This window comes from Eschrichtius robustus, chromosome 20, assembly GCF_028021215.1.
Source record: "Eschrichtius robustus isolate mEscRob2 chromosome 20, mEscRob2.pri, whole genome shotgun sequence".
Classification (NCBI taxonomy): Eukaryota; Metazoa; Chordata; class Mammalia; order Artiodactyla; family Eschrichtiidae; genus Eschrichtius; species Eschrichtius robustus.
Genome location: NC_090843.1, coordinates 65643363 through 65663403, shown reverse-complemented (window position 1 = coordinate 65663403; position 20041 = coordinate 65643363). Strand labels below are relative to the sequence as shown.

The window sequence follows — 20041 nt, the reverse complement described above, 5'->3', positions numbered from 1 at the left end:
GGGGGGGGGGTCAGGATGGGTTTCCTTGTAGATTGTACCCTGGGGTTTTTTTTTTTTTTTCCCGTCATTTTGTTAAAATTAGCAATTTTAATATTAAAAATACTGCTTTTTAATATTGAAAATAAAAGCATTTAATATCTCTTAAAGGGCAACCACACCTGCTTTATCCCTGGCAGAAAAGGGGGGCATCACACGTGAGCTCACGGTGGAGGAGATCCACTTTCCCAGGCCCCTGGGGGCACTGGTCAGGGTTACTCCCGTTGCTGCTGCTGGGGACTACGGCACTGGGGGCAGGTGGTGGGCAGACGGGCCCTTCCTTTCTCTCCCTCCGCAGAGCCTGTGGTGGCCACCAGGGCACGCAGGCCGCTGCCCTAGGTCAGGGCCTGGCGGAAGGTGCTCCAGGCGTGGAAGCAGCGGGTGAAGGCGTGCTGCTCGTTGCCCTTGCGCACCAGGCGCAGGCGGCGGGGACGCTCGTGCTCCTTGGAGCGCATGTGCTGGATGTACACCTGGTGGGCGGGACGGGTGAGTGCGCGCCTGCAGCCTCGGCCCCTCCCCCCAGGCCCAGCCTTGGCGCCCTCCCCCGCTCTCACCTGGCAGGCCTTCAGACTCAGCTTGATCTCCACCTGGCTTGTCTGGGTCCCCACCCACATGTAGACCTGTGGGGACAGCGGGGGAGGTAGTCACCCGGCCTCGGAATTCCCATCTAGGGACGGGACGGCAGGGCTCCCCGAACGGGCAGGGTTGGTGGGCTCTCACCTCTTGGCCATTGTCTAAGAGCATGATGTCATCATCTGCCAAGTCGTCTTGGCAAAAGTCAGAGCACTTCTCGGTCACTGCGAAGTAGCCCTTCTCGTTGGAGCACCTGGGGGGTCAAGGGTCATGGGGAGGCTGAGGGTCGCAGCAGCGGGGCCAGGACGGGGGGGGGACACGGGGGGCGGGGGCGGGGCCGGCCTCACCGGAAGAGCCGCGTGTGCTTCATGTACTCGGCGTCGTCGTCGTAGGGCTTCCGTGCCCCGATGCCCACCCAGAAGAAGTTCTCGGGCTCCTCGCCCTCGTTGATGACCTGGGGGAAAGGTCGGTCAGCTCGGGGCGGCCGGCTGCCCTCGCCCAGCCACCCGCGTGCGTCACCCACCCTGCTCACCTGCTTGCTGTAGGAGGCCTCAAACATGCCATTCAGGATGTCCTCTGCCAGCTTGGCCTCGTCGGGGTCCGACGCCCGGCCCACCCACGCGTACACGATGCCCTGGTTGTCCTCGCTCTCGAAGGGAACCTGGGTGTGCGGAGGCTCGGGTCACGCCCTGCCTGCACCCCCGCCCTGCCCCGCTCCCGGCCGCGCCAGGCCTCACCTTGAGGATGAAGCAGAACTCGGAGTTGAGGAGGCCGGAGTCGGTGCTGATCTGGATGCACCTGGGGGAGGGGGGTGGTCAGCAGGGAGCCCAGGCAGGCAGGGCACAGCCCACTGGCCTCCCGCGCCCGCTCCCCGCAGACAGGCACCGGGTGCAGAGGGCGCTGCCGTTGGTGCGGATCTGGTACAGGCTCGGTTGCGGGGCTCCCTGGGCCGCCTTCCTCTTGCCCCGATGGATGATAAACTTTCTCTTGAAATGGGACAGAAACTTGGGGTTCTCCTGCTGCTGTGTCATGCGCACCACCTGGGGGCACGGAAGCCGTCAGGGGCAGCTCCCCGGTGGGGCAAGCCTCCCCTGGGTGAGTCCCAGGGACACCCCCTCCCCGGGTTCTGGGGGTGTGGCCGGCACACCTCCAGCTTGCCGGGGAAGAGGCTCTCAAACTTCTTCTGCAGGCTGAAGGTGAAGGTCAGCCAGCCCATGCTGGACGCCTGGCGGCCCTGCCAGAAGTACACGACGCACTGGAAGTCCTCCTCGGGCTGCTTCTCCGCCTCGGCCGCCACCTGCTCGCCCTCCTGGCCCTCCGCCCCCGCCTTCGCCTTCGCGGTCGCCGCCGCCTCCTCCTCCTCCTCCTCCTCCTCGTACTCCACGGGGACCCAGTACCTGCGGGGTCAGAGGGCGGTGGGCAGGGCCGAGACCCCGGCACCGGGGTGGGGGGGGCGGGTGGGGCGAGGGGCGCGGGGGAGGCACCTGCAGAGGAAGACGTAGCAGTCCTGCGTGTAGAAGTGGCCAAACTCCTCCTCGGGCAGCCGTGCGAACTTTTTCCCCTCGAGCACGAAGCCCTCCATGCCGTCCAGGTCCTCGTTCCACTCCTCCATCAGCTGCTCCGCCTGCGTGCGACCCCAGCCGTCACGGGCCTCGTGGCCCTGCCCGGCCCGGCCCCGGCCCGGCCCCGGCCCGGCCCGGCCCGGCCCGGCCCCGCCCCGCCCCGCCCCGCCCCGCCCCACCCCGCCCCGCGCCCCAGCCCCGGGCCCACCTCCGCCAGAGGCATGCGCGGCTGCCGCGGCAGGAAGAGCGAGGTGAGGTCGGCCTTCATCTGATCTTTCTTCTCGGCGTCACGTCTCACCTTCCCCGCGAGCCCCGGGCCCTGCAGCACGGCCTCCGCGTTGCGCGTGTAGTCTACGGTCAACACATCGTCCCAGTTCTTGAACTTGGCCTTGAACACCTGAGGAGGCACAGGTGGAGTAGGAGGCGGAGCCTGGGGAAGCAGGGCGGGGCCTAGGAATCGGGAGAGGTGTGGCCTAGCAACCTAGGGGGCGGGGCTCGGGCAGAGGGTCCGGGAAGCTGTGGAGCTTGGTAACCCACCGGTCCGCAGAGGGTCAGGGCAAGACCGCGCCCGCGGGATCTCGGGGAGGCGGCCTCCGGGGGCGCCGCGTCGCGCACCTGCGCCTCTGTGCCCTCCAGGCTGCGGCTGACTGTGGCGTGGCGCGGCCGGTGCAGCATCCCACACAGCTCCTGGCCCAGCTTGAGGGCGGCAGCGCGTACCAGGCGCGGGGACTTGCGGCCGAGCCAGATGAACACGTCGGACCAACAGTCCAGGAGGTACACGCAGCGCGTGTCCAGCAGGCTCTGCAGCTGCGGGGCCCCGGGGGCTGGAGGTCAAGACCAGGGCCACCAGCAAGAAGGGGTCCAGCCCCCGCGCCCTCCTCCCTGTGCGTCTCACCAGCCGCATCCCAGGCGTCAGTTCCGCCTTGGGCCGCAGCTTATGTTCCACAGAGAGCTTGTAGTTGATCTGCGGCAGCTCCAGGTAGCCCAGGCCCAGGCCCACCTGGCAGGAGCAAGAGGTGGTCTTAACCAGGCTGGGTCTGGGGAACACGAGCCCCGGCCACAGCAGCCCCTGCTTCAGGCTGGCCCCTGCACTCAGGTCCACAGCCTGCTCCTCTCCAGGCCAGCTTCCTCCCTCCACCCCAAGATGCTTTCTAGAAAATCCTATCAGTGGAAGAAAGGCTGGTAGGTGGTGCCTTCCCTACCCGCCCTCTCCAGGTCCTTTCGGGTTCCCTAACCTGTCCTCTTCCCGCCCACAACACGCCCACCTTCCTGTCACCTACAGCACGAAGGCCAGGTCCCCAGGCCTGGCACCCATGTGCTTCTTGGCCTCCCTCTCCAGCCCCGCCTTCCCGGAAGCACAGAGCCCAACACCAGTGCCCCCGGCCCCACTCAGAGCCAGCCTCAGACCTGTGCTGAGCTACTCCTTGCCCAGAAGGTGGCACCCTCTCCCCACTGAGGTCCCGAAGGAGACCGCAGCCGCCGCCTGACCGCCAGTGAAGTCAGGCCAGCCCCGCACCCCCGGCTCACCTTATACAGCTTGGGCTGGGGTGGCGAGAAGTCATCGGGCACGTGCTTCTTGATCTCGGAGGGCTCCCCGCCCAGCACCTCCCAGAACTCTGGGGGCTCCTGGCCTTGTACCAGCAGCGAGATCTCCGCCTTCCCTTTTCGTTCATTCTTGTTAATTTTCTCTGCAAAGAGCCTGAGAGCGGGTGCAAAGCCTTAGTGATGAAGCCCACGCCTCCTCCTTGGGTGACAGTTTTCCTTTGCACAGAACACCCCAGCACGTCTGGGCAGGTCACAGCCCTCTTACCTGGCCTTGGTGGTGCTGCTCAGCGTGGCCTGGGCCCCCCGCCACACGTAGATGTCCAGCCCTTGGTCCAGCAGGAAAACAAACCTGGACAGGAGGGGTGGGAGGGGCTGCCACTGGCCACGGGCAACGACTGCCCCCATGCCTCCGACCCCGCCCCAAATCCCTGCTTGCTGGACCTCCTGCCAAGCTCTGCGGGACAAGGGCTGGAAGGCCTGTCTAGAGCCGAGCCCTGCCCCCCCACTGGTGGAGAGAAGGTTCGGGGTGAAGCACCCCACCTCACGTCATGGGGCTCACCTTGGGTCCAGGGAGGCCCCCTTAAGAGGCACGGGCTCCAGCTTGAGGTTCTTTTTTCCATACACACGGTACATCCTGGGGGCCAGAGCAGGAGTGGCTTGGCGGGGGCACCAAGGGGCAGATTTACCCCAGTACCCTCCCCCCATCCTCCCCAGCTGAGCCCAGGTCAGTGCCGCCCGCACACCCCTCACCTGGTTACGTAGTGTGTGTCCTCCACGGTGTAGAAGCCGCTGGCCGTCCCACCCTCGACGTAGGAGATGTCGTTGTCAAACACCTGCGTGCGGGGCGTGTGGGCTTTCACCGAGCTGTCCCCCCACCCCTGCCCAGCACCACCTGTCAGGAGGGGCGGACTTGCGTGCAGCAGAGTCAGAGGCTGCCAATCCATGATGATGTTAAAAATACAAGATCTGTGTCTACAGACGTAAACACACACGGGGTGGTACGATGTACATGACCGTGAACGCATCTGCTCATGTCCGGACACAGCATGTTTAGACACGCGCGTGTCAGGGAACAGGACCGGGCAGGTTTATGGAAGAAGGCAAACTTAGGTGGAAGTGCCCAAAATCTCGTCTCGTGTAGGTACCTACATGTAACCAGCTGGCGGGTAGGCCAGCGCCTCTCACTAACCCAGCTCACTGGACTCTGGCCCTGCCCCTGGCCCCGCCTCCTTGGTGGCCGGCCGGTGGGCCACCCTCTAGCAGCTCCCCATCTCTCCTGGTCTCCTACACCGCCACCAACCCAGTTTCCAGCTCCCAAACTAGCCTGGTCTCCTTATCCTCACCTGAGCCAGGACTCGCCTCACCTCACTTCCCTGACCTCACCCCATCCATCCCTGCTGTCTGCCATAGGTCTGCGGGGCTCAGCACCTGATACAGTTCAGTCAGCCCCGCCCACTGGCCCTTGGCTCCGGCCCCGCCCCTCCGCACCTGCAGGAATTCGTCGCTCTCTTCCCCCATCTCCTCGCGCACGGTGCGGCACTCGGCGCCCAGGTAGTTGCGCAGGTTGACGGCGTGGATGGCAGAGCACGCCTTCTTGTCGAGTGTGGCCTCCCCGCCGATCCAGTAGTAGATCTCCCAGTTCAGAGACCCGCTGTCATCCAGAAAGGTCTGGAGGCCGGGGCAGTGGCCGGGTCAGCCCCCGCCAGGCTTCTGCTGGGCGGCCTCCCGGGCCGAGCCCTCGCCGCCCACCCTCCCCCGGAACACGGCTGGGAGCGGGGGTGGGGGTGGGGGGGGGTGGTTCTGAGCCGTCCAGGTCGGGCCTCACAGCCCCCTGCCCCGCACCTTGAGCACAATGTAGCAGTCGGCCTCGTAGAACCTGCCGTGGAGGGCTTCCCCCACCAGCACAGGCACGAAGTTCTCCATCTGCCAGATGGTCAGGCCAGGAAGCTGGCCCACGTCCTCCGTGAAGAACTCGGAATAGTCGAGGCGCGGCTTCTCCAGGCCCTGGTCCCAGCGCCGCACCTTGCCCCCAGGCGCTCCAGGGTCCACACTCTCCTGGGATCGAAGGCACAAGGCTGGCTTGACTCTGGGCAGCCGCTCGCGCTGGTCGGCCTGCGACCCAGCTCAGGACCCCTCTCCCGCTGGGCCCGGGTTGCACTGCTGAGCAGAGCCTGAGCCCCGGCCCGGCTTACCTCCTGCTTCTTGTTCTTCTCCTGGGCCACGTCCGACATGCCCTTCAGCACCTGCTTGGCCTGGTCATCCTGGGCCGAGTCCTTGCGCCTCCGCAGCCGCATCTTGCGAGCCAGGGGGTCCTTGGGCCCACTCCCTGCTGAGGGGAGGGGTACACAGCTGACCCGGCTGCCCCCCACTCCGCCTGGGGCGTCCAGCCAACCAGGGGCCAACCCCACGCCCCGCATCCAGAGAGCGCGTCCCACCCAATTTACAGATGGGTAAGCTGAGGCCCAGAGAGGAGCCCCCACTGCCAGGCCAGACCTTCCCCTGCTCACCAGCCGCCGCCGCGGCCACCGTGGCAGGGGAGGCTCCCGCCAGCCGCAGCTGGTTTTGCAGCGAGAAGTCAATGTTGTACCACTCGGTGGTGCGGTCAGCAGGCTTGGGGGGCATGACGAGGCTGGGGTTCTCCCGCACGTCCAGGACCTGCCTCATGGGGCGAGCGGAGCCGGCGCTGAGCCCGAGTTCTACCTCCCGGCCACCCCAGACCCCTGCTCTTTGCGACCTCTGGGGCCAAAGGGCCCAGGTTCTCATCCTGCAGCCACCCTCGTGGGCTTGGGCTTTCCCGTCTGTCAAGTGTGAGCTCGCAGACTGGCTGGTTATGAGGCTTAAGCAATGCTGTCGAGCGTGATGTGGCCACAGGACGTGGGTCACCCCCCTCCTCACCCTGCCACCAGCCACCCCTCCAGGAGCCCTTTGCTCGGTCTTCCCTGGGGGGGTCTGTCCGCACCTCTCCCGTTCCTCCCTCCCCCCAGTACCAGCCGCCTGCCCAACCTCGATCTCTGTCAGGAAGTGGACGGCCTCCGGGAGGGTCACCAGGCGATTCTTGTTCAGGACCAGCTTCCTCAGCTTTGTGCACCTGTGACGACATAGCTGGGCCTCAGGTGGGTGACAGACGGGGAGCCGGGGGCCTTCCAGTCCCGGGTTGGGGAGGCAAGTAGGGCCAGAGAGACCAAGCAGCCCAGCTAGTTGGGAAACCAGCCAATTTGAAGGTGCCGGGAAAGACGGGAGGGGCCGGGGTCTCCTCACGGCTAAGTGACCGGGAGGGTCTTTCTGCGGCTTCTACAGGGCAGCACCTTCCAAAGGGGCCTTCCGAGAACTAAAGACCCCTGGGTGCGAACAAGAGCGCATCAAAAAACATGTTCTGCCCTCGAATTAACCCGGAAGCTGCCGAGGGTCCTCTGTCCTCAGTGCCGGGGACCATGCTGGTGGACGCTGTGACCTCTAGGAGGGGGAGGGGACGGAAGCAGCACTGTGCCCCAAATGCAGGTGGCAGCGCAGCCCTTCTGGCCTCATCCCTATCGGCATCCCCCCGGACACTGCTCTGGGGACATCACCCGCAGAGCCAACTCCAGCCCTCCCGTTTTCTACGCGGCACGGAGACCGCGGGGGCAGGGTGGTGGGGCCGCGCTGGGATTCCGGGGCTTTCCGCGCCGTGCTCCTTTGCCCGGCCTCGGCCCGGCACCTGCAGAGGCTCTCGGGGATCAGCTCCAGGTTGTTGTTGGCGGCCATGAACTCTTCCAGGCTGGACAGCTTGCCGATGCCCGAGGGCAGCCCGTCGAAGTCCAGCTTGTTGGAGCTCAGGTACAGCCTCTTGAGCTTGGTCAGCTTGCAGATGGCCGACTAGAGGCAGCACGGGCAGGGCCGGGTCAGGGGCGGGCACAGGGCGGCCTGCAGCCTCCCCACCCTCCCTGGGCCCCGACGCACGGGCAGTGAGGTCAGCTGGTTGCGGGACAGGTTCAAGGTCTCCACGTGCACCCACTGGTCGATGCAGAGGGACAACTCCGAGATCTGGTTGCTGCTGAGATTGAGGCGCCGCAGGCTGGGGAGGGTGTACAGGCACTCGGGCACCCGCGTCAGGTCGTTGCAGGACAGGTCCACATCTGGGCGTGGGGTGGGCACATCAGCCGGGGCCCCGGCGGTGGGCTCCAGGGGCGGCGGGCCTGTGTGAACCCCGGCTCCCCCTCCCGGCTCTGTGGCCTCAGGTACAAGACTTAACCTCCTGGTTTCTCAGAGCAGGGGGTCTACGCACAAAGCCTGCTCGTAACCTGGTGTTACTCCCAGTCGTCACGGTGACAACGGGAGGAGATGTGACAGAACCACACCCCCTTCCCCCGAGAGGTGCTCACTGAAGCGGGGTACCATCCCCTCCTCTGTGAGGAAGCGAGGGGCTGAGGGGTCCCCAAGGACTGCCAACCTGCGAGGTGGCTCAGGCCCTCCAGGCTTGTGGGCAGGTTGCCCTGGGTGCGCTGTGTGTTCCTCAGGTGCAAGGTCTGCAGGGCCGTCATGGCCGGGAGCTGCCTGCGGGGAGACATGGTGTTCAGGCCGGGGGCCGGGGCCGAGCGGGCCCACAGCACGAGGCCGATGGTGGCGGAGACGCGACACCCAGCAAGGCCGGGGCCCCGGCGGGGAGGGCCAGGCGGGTGCCCACCGGAGCTGGGCGTGCAGCAGCGGGTTCCCGTTGAGCACGAGCGTCTGCAGGTGCACGAGGCGGCGCATCTGGGGGGGCAGGCTCTCCAGGCGGTTCTCGCTGAGGTCCAGGTACAGCAGGTCGGTGAGGTTGATGAAGAGCTGGTTGGGGATGGTGTCGATGCTGCGGGTGGAGGGCTGCCGGGTCAGGGCCGCACTCCCACCTCCGGCACCAGCCCCCGGGCCACCCAGCCCGCCCTCTAGGCACCTGTTGTGGCTGAGGTTCAGCACCAGCATGTTCTTGGCGTTCTCCAGCTCCCGAGGGCACTCCGTCAGCTGGTTGCAGCTCAAGTCCTGGGTAGAGGGGCGAGGCTGGGTCAGGGGCGTCAGGGCTGGTCCCACCCTGCCAGGCCTCCGCCGGGCTCGAGGGTCGCGACAGGCACTGAGAGGGGAGCAGAGGAGGGGGCTTCAGGGCAGAGTGAGACAGTGGGACCCTGGGAGGAAGGGGGCCTAGGTTAGGGATCCGACTCCACAAGCGACCTTGGGCAACGCGCTGCCCCCTGTTAAGTCTCAGGTGTCTGCGTCTGTAAAACAGGATCGCCATGGCCCCAGGGTCCAGCGTAGTGGGTGGGCGCTGAATGGTGGGGCTGGCACAGGGGCCAGGTGGCAGATAACCACTGACCAGAACCGAGAGATCATCCAGCTTGAAGATATCGTCGGGGACTCCGGAATTCTTCAGGCTGTTGGCTCGAGCCACGATGGCCTGGGGATACACCATGAGAGTCCGTGACTCCTAGCTTCCACCCCCCAGGAGAAACAGGGATCGGGGCGGAACACCACCTCCGGAAGTCCACCAAGGCCAGGCCTGAGTGCTCTCCCACTCTGGCTTTTACTCATAATCCCTCTACTTGGCAAGCCTTTTCTAGACTACCAACGAGCTCCTATTTATACCTCAAAGCCCAACTCAAATGTGCCCCAGAGCCCAGCACACGGAATCTCAGGGAACCTTTCCTGATGGAATAATCCCTCTTCCTCCCAACCCCAAAGGGCAAGACAGGGATAGAGCTCTGAGTCAGAGCTTCTAGTACAGAAGAAGGTTGAACCAAAGACAGGTCAGAGCGTAGACTCAAAGCAAGTCCGTTTCCTCTCCCCTTAGGGCTGAAACTTGCTCACGCTTCCAAAGTGCAGGAAGTTAGTGCAGGAGGGCTGAGGGGGAGGGGACAGGCCAAGTGATGGCACCATGACTGCAAGCGACAAAAACACTAACAAGAGCCACCGCTGCTGCCCCCCTCAGCCCCAGCGTCTGTGTGGTGCCACTGTGTTGCTTCACGGCAGTCACTGCTGGACCATCTCGGAAAGTGGAAGGAACTCGTCCAAGGTCATGCAGCCGGGAAGTGGCAGAGCTCAGATTTAAACTCGAGTCCGGGGGCTGTGCCCTTAACATCTCAGAGCTCTGACCCTGGATGGGAATGACCCTCGCTGAGGGCTGCCGGTCTGGGGGGCCTGAGGGTCTGGGACGGGGGCTCTACGGAGAGCAGAGGCGCAAGTGAACAGCCCCGACCACCTCCCCTCCTGGCTGAGCCCCGCCCTTCCCCGGCTCTACCACTGCCGGCTGTGTGACCTGCCTCCGTGGCCAAGTGTCCTCATCTGTGAACTTGGTGGAGGTGAAGATCACATAAAAAGCCCTTGTGAAACAGTTGGAACAGCGCTCAGCTGGTAACAGCTGCTATAGTACTTGTTGTTCAAACTGGGTGGGATCTGGGGGTTTTTAGCGCTTCCCTCACACTTACTCGACACACGGCATTACTGCACGCTCTCTCCCCCAGCGTGCGGGTACAGAGAGGTGCTGGCCCGGCCCTCAGGCCCCGGCCCGAGGTCTGCAGCCTCGGGCGGCACTCACCCGCAGCGACGGCAGGCTGGACAGCTCCCCGTGGAGCGTGGTCAGGTTGTTGTGACTCACCGACAGGTGCTCCTGGGCAGGGACGGGGAGAGGGGCTCAGCAGGGCGGTGGGGCATCCACGGAGCCCCCATCTGCCACCACAACGCTGCCCCATCCAGGGGGCCCTCAGCCACACAGGCCAGTCCATTTCTGCAGCTTCCCTCCCTCACAGACCCAGACTCTTCTTGCACACCTCCCGGGATGGGGTACTCACTCCCTCTCCACCAGTTCTGCTGTGGTCAACGTCCTCCTCTGTGTCGTCTGTGTTCTGCGCAGCTTCTCCCCACCTGGCCAGCCCCATCCACAGGGACCCTCCCTGCCTGCCCAGAGCCTCTTACCAGCTTCTGCAGGGCGGCCAACTCCTCCGGCAGGTAGCAGAGGCCGGTGCGGTTTAGCTTCAGCCATCGCAGACTAGTCATGGCCTTGACGTTCTCAGGGAAGTAGCCACCCTGAGGGGTATGTCGTGGTAAGGCTGGTCTGGGACACGGTACCCTTGTTCTACCGCCCTGTGGCCACCACTGCCCACGGAAGCCTTTGAGAGCAACAGTCACCTCTCATTGGCTGTGTGAACCTGGACAAATCACTCTGCCACTCTGTGCCTCAATTTCCTCGCCCATAGAATAGAACTAATAAAACCCCCGATGACAAAAGCGTCGTAAGGAACAACTAATGGTCAGGACGGCTGCTGATCTAGAATCTGTCTCTCTTGCTGTGTTCTCGGCCCCAGGAAAGCTTATTCCAGGTGACACCCGCACACCTAGCTGTGTGGTTACATCAGCTCAATGTCTCTGCCTGGCATCCAGGCCCTGCCCGTGCTCCCACCCTGCCATCAGCATAGGGCCGCCAGTGGCAAGGTCGACTCCCTGTGTGAGGCCCCAGCGCCCCACCCTGCACAGGCACAGCCTTATTCGTTAGTTCATTCACCCCTTCGTTCCCCATATTCAAACGCCCACCTCGGGACCCCCAGCCCTTGTGGCAGGGAACCTGGGGCAGCATGTGCCTTCAGCGCCCCTGGCTGCTGTCCCCTTCCCCCTCCGGGCACATTCCCAGCAGGTGACTCAGACTCTCCCAGTCTAGAGAGGACACAGGGGGGACCCCAGCTGAGCATGGTGGGGATGGGGGCAAAGAAAAGTGGCCACCTGTGCCTGGGGTCAAGTGTGCACACGTGGGTTAAACGCAGGAAGGCGGCCTGTCTTCTCGGCCCTGGCCCAACCCCCGACCCCAGCCACAGGCGGGGCCTCCGGACGCTGCCGACCCAGGCTCACGCTACACTGCCCCCAGCCTGAGCCTGCCCACACCCCACCCTGCAGCCGGGATCGCCCTCCAGGAGCCAGGCCAACTCTCAGGGCCTCGTCTCTGGTCGCCAGCCCTAACGCTGCCAGTCTCATTCTCGGGCCTCCAGAACCACCGCGCGTGCCCCCCAGTTCCCCCACTGGCTGGAGGGCTGGGCTCGTGTTCCTGGTGGCTCGGGTCAATCAGTCCAGCAGCTGCTCAGACAACTGCCACCCACGCCCTCGCCCAGCTGCTCGACACCACCCTCTCCACAGCAACTAATCCCTGCCTCCAGAGGGCTAATTTTAAGCCCCTTCACCGGACGAGAAAGCGAGGCTCGAGGAGGGGAAGTGACTTGCCCAAGCCCACACAGGATGGGGGTGGCAGGCGGGGGCAGGGCAGAGCCGGCGGCGCGGCCGTGAGTCAGGGCCCGGCTTCGGCGTGTGACGTCACAGGGGAGGGGAGGGGAGGGGAGGGGAGGGGAGGGGAGGGGAGGGGGGGAAGGGAGGGGAGGGAGGAGAGGGGAGGGGAGGGGAGGGGAGGGAGGGGAGGGGAGGGGAGGGGAGGGAGGGGAGGGGAGGGGAGGGAGGGGAGGGGAGGGGAGGGAGGGGAGGGGAGGGGAGGGAGGGCTGGGGAGGCGGGAGCAAGAGCTCCGACCTGGGCCACCGGCCGGCCGGGCGGGGCCAGGCGCCAGGAAGGGGCCCGGTGGGGGTTCCCCGCTCACCCCGACGCGGCTCCGAGACCCCGCGTGCGCCCGCCCGGGCCGCCCTGGGTCTCCTTCGCGGGCGCCGGACGGAGACCTGGGGGGCTCGGTTCGGGGCGGGGCCCGGGCGAGCCCGTCCGCTGTCCCGGGCGTGCAGGAAGCGGATGGGCGGGTTGGGGGGCCCGTCCGCCGTCCCGAGGCTCACCTTGAAGTCGTTGCCGCTGAGATCTACGCCGCGCACAAACGGCAACACCCCAGTGGCCTCCATGGCGGCGCTCAGCTGCTGGGAGCGGGGAGCGGGCTGCCCGCGGGGCGGGGCGGGGCGCACGGGGCGGGGAGAGCGGAGCCGGCGGGGCGGGGAGCGCGCCGGCCCCACCCCTCAGCCCGCGGCTGCCCGGCCCGCAGTTCCGGACGCGCCCGGGGCCGGCCCGGGGCCGGCCCGGGGCCTCGAAGAGCACGGCGCGCCTGTGCCCCGCAGGACCTTCTCGGCCCGCGGCTCTGTCCCCTTAGCTGGCCGGCGCCCAGGACCCCGGTGGTTCGGGCCCAGGCTCGGGCGCGCGGGGGAAGCGGCAACAGGACACCCGGGTCCCCTCGTTCCGAGCCTCGGGCCTCCTTCCGGGAGACGCTCGCTTGGGGGCAGCGCCCGCGCTCCTCGGCGTCCCCGCTCGGAGGCGACCCCCGGGTGCGCGGTTACGTGCCCGCTCGCCCCCCGAGGGAGGCGTCCCCGGGCCGGCACATCGCGGCCCCAGTAGGTGACACGGACGGTGTTCCCTTCACGGGAGAGGCGGCTGCAGACCACACTGACCAAGGGCCCCGCTGGGGGCGTGCTCGGCCCGGAAAAGGCTCGCGTCTCCACTGGCAGTCGCCGGGAGCGCTGCCCTGCTTCTTTAAGACGGAGCGCGCCGGGGAGCCCCGCCCCGAGGAGCGCGCGGCCGCCATTGGCCGAGGCGGCCTCAGGGTGGCACGTGGGCGCGGGCGTCGAGCGCCCCGATTGGAGCCGAGGCCTGCCCGTCTGCGAGCGCCGGGCCCTCGGCCGACCGCGGCCTCGGCGTTCGGCTCCTGGGTCCTCTACGTTCCATTCCCAGGCGGCCCTGTGGCGCGGCCCGAGTGTCCCCCTGCGTCCCCCGGCCGGGGCGCCGAAGCAGCGACGCAGGTACGGCCGGGGCACGGGGTGCGGTCTCCGCCAGCCGCGCGGTCCCTGCCAGGAAAGGGGGCACCGGGGAAGAGCCGGGGCCGGGCAGAGGTCGGGTCGCGTCCTGGGTCCGTCCCGGGTCCCTCCCGGCGTTCCCAGGGCCTCGGTGACCCTCGCGGCCGGGGCTTGGAGGAGGGGAGGGAGGAGAGGCCCCGCCTCGCCCCGCCTCGCCCCGCCTCGCCCCCTCCCCTTCCTGGTTGGGGTCTGCGCGACCCAGCTCAGGCAGGCAGGGTCTTTGAGCGCTTTACAGCTTGGAGGCGGGTGGCAGTACTGATCCGCGACGAGGGAGCCGCCGCGGGGCCACGCTGGGTCACCCCCCCGGCCTTCTTGCCTATTTTTAGCTTGGGAGAGGGGTGGGGGTGTGTGTGGGGGGGGTGCGGGGCTGCCGGCCCCACCTGGCAACCGAGCCCGGGCACCCGCCGCGAGCAGGGCGGCAGAAGTCCTTGGGGTTGACTTGGTTCTGAGCTCAGGGTCATCTGCTCGGCCGTTCTCAGCGAGACAGTCCTGCCTGGCCATCTGACTGGTCCCCTGGGTTTGTCCCCTGGTCACACCTCCTCAGTGCTCCGGACCTGAGGGCAGGTTCCCTGTAACAGTCTGGAGCTGGGGCTTAGCACACTGGCCTGGCGGAGATATCTGCCTTCCCAGCCCCACACTCTGGGGTTCCTCACGTTGGACCTTTCCTCATCGCACCTGCTCCACCTTACAGATGAGCAAACCTCATCTGGGGCATTCCGGCCCTCAGTTTACCTCTGTTGCCTGGGCTCCCAGCAGCTGAGGTCGGCTTCCCACCCACCATTGTCCTAAGCCCGAGAGGCGAGAGGCCCCTGTCCAGGGCACTGGGCCAGCCCTGTTTGTGGTCTTTAGAGTTACCTTGCTGCAGCGGGGCCTTCAACATTGTCTGGCACGTACCTGTTGACAGGAAGCTCCTGCCCCCAGGGCAGCCTGGGCCATCTCACTTGTCCTGTTCTCTGACCTGGTAGCCTTGTCTCTGGGGGCTGCTTTGCTGAGATTTGGGGGGCAACTGGCCCCCTGAGCTTCACGGAGGTCCCCCCAAAGGCCTGAGTGGCTGTCCGGGGCAGGCTGCATGGGACCTCAAGCCGTGGTCTTCTCTGGGCCTTGGTTTCCTCCTGCAGTGCCAGCCTGGTTAGGAACCAGGATGAGGCCGCTCCTAGGATCTGGCCATAGCGGTGGGCAAGAGTCCAGAGGTTTTGCAGTTGTGGGTCTGAGTCCCCAACACTCACTGTGTGGGTCAGCAGCTCATTTCCTGGTAGAATGGGGGGGGTGTCGATAAGATCCACCTCATGGTCTTTGGCGACGTCGGGGGGCCAGGAGGGTGGGATGGGGGAGATGGTCCCTCTCCTCTGACCTGCCGTGGGCCTTGAGTCCTTTCTCCGTGAGCCCTCCTGTCGGGGGGGGGGGGTGTTGTTTGCAGCTGCCAATCTCCTCCCAAGAAACTCTGCAAGTGGCCCCTTTCTTCTCAGAAATTCTCAGGAAGCCCCCTCGTGGGCTCTACTCAGTGATCCCAGCGTGATGGCAGCCAGAGCACCTGCCCTGCTGCCAGGCTGGTCCCCTCGCTGAGCAGTCCCTGCACCCTGGCTCCCTCACAGGCAGACTGACCATGGCGGAGTTCTCCCAGAATCGGGGCAAGCGGCGTGACGGCGAGGTGCTGGGCGGTGCCGTGGACTTCCTTCTGGCCAATGCCCGCCTGGTGCTGGGGGTGGGCGGAGCTGCTGTGCTGGGCATTGCCACCCTGGCTGTGAAGCGGGTAAGGCCGGGCTGGCCCGGTGACCCCGGGGCTCCCAGAGCGGGGCGGCGATGGTGGGACTGCCCGAGGCCGCACCTGCCTCTACCCCACCAGCCTGGCTTTGCCCTCGGCTCTGCCGTTCCTGCCCAGGCTTCAGCTGTCTCATCTGTCACTCCGCCTGCAGCTCATCGACAGGGCCACCAGCCCTCGGGACGAGGAGGACGCCAAGCGGGACTCCACGTGCCTGGAGGACAGCTGGCAGGAACTGGGCCTGCTCAAGGCCACAGCACGCCTCCAGCCCCAGCCCCGGCCCGCAGCCCTCAGCCAGCCCGTGCCGCCCCCGGCCCCCTCACCCTCAGCCCCAGGTGAGTGGCACCGCTTCCTCTCTGACCTGGGTGGGTCCCCTTTTGGTGGTCACGTTCAGGAGACGCAGCCAGGCCCTGCCCCTGCCTGACCATGTGACCCATTTGGGTCCCTCTTCCCCCAGGGCCGTGGGCTCCCTGGGTGTTTAATGACATAACTGTCTGTCCTTTCCCCTCCTGGGTGGTGCCGAGACTCCAGCCACCAGAACACGTGGTCTGTGGGGGGTGGCACTGGAGCAAGGTGGCAGCGTTAGGACGGCGGGGCCCTCAGGTGGGGGCCTGTTTCCCACCGTGCGTGAAGCCGTCTCAGCCTCAGGCCGTTGGACAATGAAACTGTCATCAGGGCGCTCGCTGTGCGTGAGGGACCTGAGCTTGGTGCATTCTCAGGTGGTCACGTTACGTTCCCCTGACACGGCCCCCCCTCCCCTTCACTCTACAGAGGGGCCTGCAGACGCAGATCCCCCAACGTCGCCTCAGCTCTGCTCCCGGCGCCGTCGATGTGCCTGACGTTCCAGGAGAAGCTGCTGGCGTTCGAGCGGGACCACGTGACCGTGCCAGTTGCCCACGTGGCTCTGGCCAAGCAGCTGGCCGGCGACATTGCCCTGGAGCTGCAGGCCTACCTGCGGAACAAGTTTCCCAGAACTGCCCTTCGGGGCGCTCGTGCCTGGCGGGCCGCTCTACGACGGGCTGCAGGCGGGGGCCGCCGACCCCGTGCGTCTCCTGGTGCCCCTGGCGCTGGAGCCTGGCCTGTGGAGCTGGTGCCTGGTGTGGACACCGTAGCCCGGGACCCCCGCTGCTGGGCCGTGCGCAGGACTCAGCTGGAGTTCCACCCCCGCGGGAGCAGCCCCTGGGACCGCTTCCTGGTGGGCGGCTACCTCTCCTCCCGGGTCCTGCTGGGGCTGCTCCGCCAGGCCCTGACCGCCTCCGTCAACTGGCCGGCCATCGGCAGCCCTCCTCGGGTGCCTGATCCGGCCGCGCGTGGCCTCGGAGGAACTGCTGCTCGAGGTGCAGCACGAGTGTCTGGACTTCCCCGTGGCCGTGCTCCTGGCCATCGCTGGCGCCCAGGCCGGAGGCCTCCTGCTGGCCTGGCCCCTGGAGGGGCTGGCCGGCAACTTCTGGCTGCAGGACTGGTACCCGGCGGAGGCCGCCCAGCTGCGGGCCCTGGATGAGCGCGACGCTGGCACCCGCCGGCGGCTGCTGCTGTTGCTGTGCGGCGTCTGCCGTGGCCACCCGGCGCTGGGGCGGCTGGGCCGCGGCCCCCTGACCCAGGTGGTTCTGCACCTGGGCGAGCAGGAAGCGGACTGGGGTGAGGAGGCCCTGGGGGAGCGCTTCCTGCAGGCCCTGGAGTTGCTCATCGGCAGCCTGGAGCGGGCCAGCCTGCCCCTGCCACTTCAGCCGTGGCGTGAATCTCCTGGACGGCCTGCGGGAAGAGGACGTCGACGACATGGGCTGTGCGCTGTACTGGGGCCTGCGGGCCCCCGAGGGGCTGCTCTAGAGGCGCGGGCCCAGGCGGACGCCTCCCTCCAGGGCGTCGAGAGCACCTTGCCCTTGCTTTTACCCAGAACGGGTCAGTGCGAGCTTGGGCGGCCCGCACCCCCCCTCACCCCTCGGCCTCAGGGCCGATCCCAGGGCCTCGGCCTGCGGTAGCCACAGTGAGTCCTGGGCAGGGGTAAGGTTGCCTCTGTCTTTCTGTCCCAAGGGTAAGTCATGCTTCCCTCGGGGGGCAGGCACCTCCAGGCTGCTGGCGCTGGGCAGTGGACACGGCGTTTGGTCCCCAGGAGCTGAAGTTGCCTGGAATCCTCGGGATGCAGCTTCTGGCTGACTGATAGGCTGGTGTTTTCCATGCTGCGTGTCTGGTTTGCTCTCCAACGTGGGCCAGCGGGGGCTCGCCTGGGGGAAGGCCCTTCCCCTCCGGCTGGGGGCACTTTCTCTTCTGGCAGCGGGGGCCCTGGAAGAGCCCCTTCCTCGCGGGGGGTGGGAGCTGAGGTTCTGTGTGCTGCCAGCTGGCCCGGAGCTGAGGGTTGTCCCCTGGCTGCTGCGGGGCCCGGCCCCCCACGGTGCTGGCACCAGCTGCGCTAGCTGACCCTGCGCTCTCCCTGAAGCTGGCTGGGTCGGGGGCGGGGGGGGGGGGTTGTCTGCCTCCCCTCCCAGGTGTCTCTCCTCTCTCTGGTATCCTTCCTGCTGAAGCAAAGCTATGCCTCAAGAACTGTGAACTAGAATAAAAGGAAAAATTCAAATGTCCGCAGGACTCATGTTAGGTTCTTACACGCAGCCACTTGAGGTTCTGTAAAGTTGACCACAGGAGCTTGGAATCAGCCTGGAGACGGTGGATTGAATTAGAAAAGTCGGTTACGTGGAGGGAGGATGTTACAAGATTCCCGGAGCGATGTCTTGCTTTATAACGGAAGCAGCTGGCTAGGGTTTTGTTTCTTCCCCAAAGCCTGCCGCCCGGAGCCCCCTGTGCTTTCCGAGACAGGCGGGGCTGCCACGCAGCCCTTTGGCCAGCACTGTCAGTGTGCAGAGAAACGTGGCCCCAGAAGTGGAAGGCAGGACCCCGCGTCGTACAGACTGGGAAGCAAGTGCGTCTCGGTGTCCCCATAGGAGCCGTGGCCGTGGCTAACTTCCTGTCACCACACACGGCAGACGAGGCGGGAGAGGAGGGCTTGGGGCCACGTGCGCTGGTGCTGAGGCCACCGCAGCTGTGCCAGGCCTGTGCTGCTTCTCCTTCCCATCCCGTGTGTGTCCCCCTTCCAACTGGGACTAGGGACAAGAAGTGGGGACAGGCTCGGAGGCCTCCCTTGGCCGAGGGCCAGCACAGGGGCCAGAGGAGGTGCTAGTGTGTACCTCTGGGTGCAGGGCCACGGGTGGCCTCTGCCTCGTGGGTGTTCACACAGGCTCGGTCTCCGCAGAGGGTCACGGGGCAGGAGACTGGCTTCCCCGAGGGCCGTTAGGTCACTTGATTCAGGAGCTTCCCGGCCTGAGTGCTCTCAGCGGTGAGCAGCTGTGATGGCAGTGGAGGGTCAGCAAGGGGGCAGGCTGGAGGCGGGGGCAGCCTTGGCCCCCTCCCCTATAAAACGGGGGTTCCAGAATACCTGCTTCACAGGCAGCGGCGGGAGCGTTAACCCAGCACAAAGCGAGGCACCCCCGACCCAGAGGTCCCGGACACGAGGTCCAGCATCACCGGGCCCGAGTGCGCCAGGACTCCGCTGCAGGCCTGTGTCCAACCAAGGTTGGGGGCCTTGGGCGCCGATGGGTGAAGGGCTGGCCAGGCGTGGCTTGGGAGCAGTCGGGACGCGAGCGGGGTCAAGGCCCCTCTCAGACAAGCCGACCCCACTTAGGACAGTGCCCTCTGGCGGCCTCCTGCTTCAGGTACGTCTCGGTTTCCCCTCACACCGTGATTTCAGTAAGAAAAAGCCAGAATTAACTCAAGAGGAGAAACGAGGTGCTCGGGGCGACGTCCCCTGTCCAAGGCCTGCATCTGGCGCGCGGTCGTGCTGGGGCCTCCGCGGTGGCCGCTGCCCAGCTTCGCTCTCACCCCGTTAACGAGGGCGGTTCTGACCTGGAGTTGCAGACCCTTTGGCTGAACTGGGCAGTCCTTGTCCCTGGCTTTACCAAGTGACCCGAAGCCAGGAGCACGGCGGTGATTCCACCTGCCAGAGCGAACAGACGGCCGGTGCAGGTGGGAAGAGTGGCGCAAAAGGGCAGACAGACACTCACTGACCTACAGCTTCCCCATCTCCTCCACCCGTTACAAGGCAGCTCAGCAAGAGGTCATTCCGTGCACAAGACGCCCCCTTTCTGGGTGAGCAGGAATGAGCAGGGCCCCCGGGACCGCTGCGGCCAGTCCATCAAGCGGGCACCACTCGTGCCCCAGGGCTGAGCCAGCCAGTGGTCTCAGGCCGCGCTCTTACTAAGCAGAAAAGGCCCTGACGAAAGCCTGCACAGGAGCATTCTCGCTGGGGGCTGCAGACGGCAGGCGAGGCGGGCGCACCGTGCTCAGGTCCCCAGAGGTCTTGCCAAACCTCCTGGCGGGGCTGCGGTCAGCGAGCCAAGCCGGAAAACCGCCCCCAAGGCCCCGGGGGCCCTGACGGGCGGGGCGGGAGCTGGACGGGAGAGAAGCCCTCGGCCCTAATCCAGGGCCCCTGCCCCCGCCTCTGTCTTGTCCCCTCCAAGACAGCGGCCTTCAGCCTGGTTTAAGTCACATGTGTCTGACGCATTGGCATTTTTTTGTTTTTCGACCACGCTGCGCGGCATGTGGGATCGCAGCTCCCGGACCAGGGATGGAACCCGCGCCCCCTGCGTTGGAAGCACGGAGTCTTAACCACTGGACCACCAGAGAAGTCCCTGCGTTTGCATTTTAAAGTACATTTTTCTTTTGTAATCAGAAAAAATAATCTTGTAAAAAACCCCAGTAACGTTACAGTTTGGTTGCACTTAGTTTACTGAGGACAGACGCTGAGGCTGTGGGGACAACA

General features: G+C 66.1%; 2 protein-coding genes across 5 annotated transcripts; one reads left to right on the top strand and one right to left on the bottom strand.

Moving 5' to 3' along the window:
• Nucleotides 1-106: 106 nt before the first annotated feature.
• Nucleotides 107-12596, bottom strand: FLII (FLII actin remodeling protein). 4 transcript variants are annotated; one of them, XM_068531834.1, is made up of 30 exons: nucleotides 12474-12596; nucleotides 10632-10742; nucleotides 10255-10326; nucleotides 9037-9117; nucleotides 8623-8708; nucleotides 8377-8538; nucleotides 8143-8246; nucleotides 7653-7828; nucleotides 7411-7568; nucleotides 6720-6804; nucleotides 6224-6371; nucleotides 5909-6042; nucleotides 5559-5771; nucleotides 5205-5384; nucleotides 4467-4549; nucleotides 4276-4350; nucleotides 3982-4065; nucleotides 3699-3870; nucleotides 3067-3171; nucleotides 2709-2978; nucleotides 2380-2568; nucleotides 2094-2233; nucleotides 1757-2006; nucleotides 1495-1649; nucleotides 1347-1407; nucleotides 1142-1270; nucleotides 957-1063; nucleotides 757-862; nucleotides 591-656; nucleotides 107-506 (listed from the first exon to the last, which is right to left on the bottom strand). In XM_068531834.1, the coding sequence occupies exons 1-30, from the start codon at nucleotides 12534-12536 to the stop codon at nucleotides 372-374; spliced, it is 3900 nt and encodes a 1299-aa protein (XP_068387935.1). In that variant the 5' UTR covers nucleotides 12537-12596; the 3' UTR covers nucleotides 107-371. The 4 variants fall into 4 exon arrangements, with proteins under 4 accessions (XP_068387935.1, XP_068387934.1, XP_068387938.1 ...); XM_068531833.1 differs by having other exon boundaries at nucleotides 5909-6045; nucleotides 12474-12595; XM_068531837.1 differs by having other exon boundaries at nucleotides 2787-2978; nucleotides 12474-12595.
• A 67-nt stretch (nucleotides 12597-12663) lies between these two features.
• MIEF2 (mitochondrial elongation factor 2) lies at nucleotides 12664-17212 on the top strand. The gene is given in 9 exon segments (XM_068531838.1): nucleotides 12664-13421; nucleotides 15068-15225; nucleotides 15389-15569; nucleotides 16006-16047; nucleotides 16050-16198; nucleotides 16200-16317; nucleotides 16320-16516; nucleotides 16518-16946; nucleotides 16948-17212. Coding segments are annotated over 8 exon segments (1377 nt in total). The 5' UTR covers nucleotides 12664-13421; nucleotides 15068-15078; the 3' UTR covers nucleotides 17062-17212.
• Nucleotides 17213-20041: the final 2829 nt, after the last annotated feature.

Coding starts and splice junctions, on each gene's coding strand:
- FLII (XM_068531833.1), bottom strand. CDS start 12,536: ATGGAGGCCACTGGGGTGTTGCCGTTTGTGCGCGGCGTAGATCTCAGC. Junction 6,805..7,410: donor ATCCCCGAGAGCCTCTGCAG/GTGCCGGGCCGA, acceptor ATGTCGTCACAG/GTGCACAAAGCTGAGGAAGC. Junction 4,351..4,466: donor GACACACACTACGTAACCAG/GTGAGGGGTGTG, acceptor TCTGGCCCCCAG/GATGTACCGTGTGTATGGAA.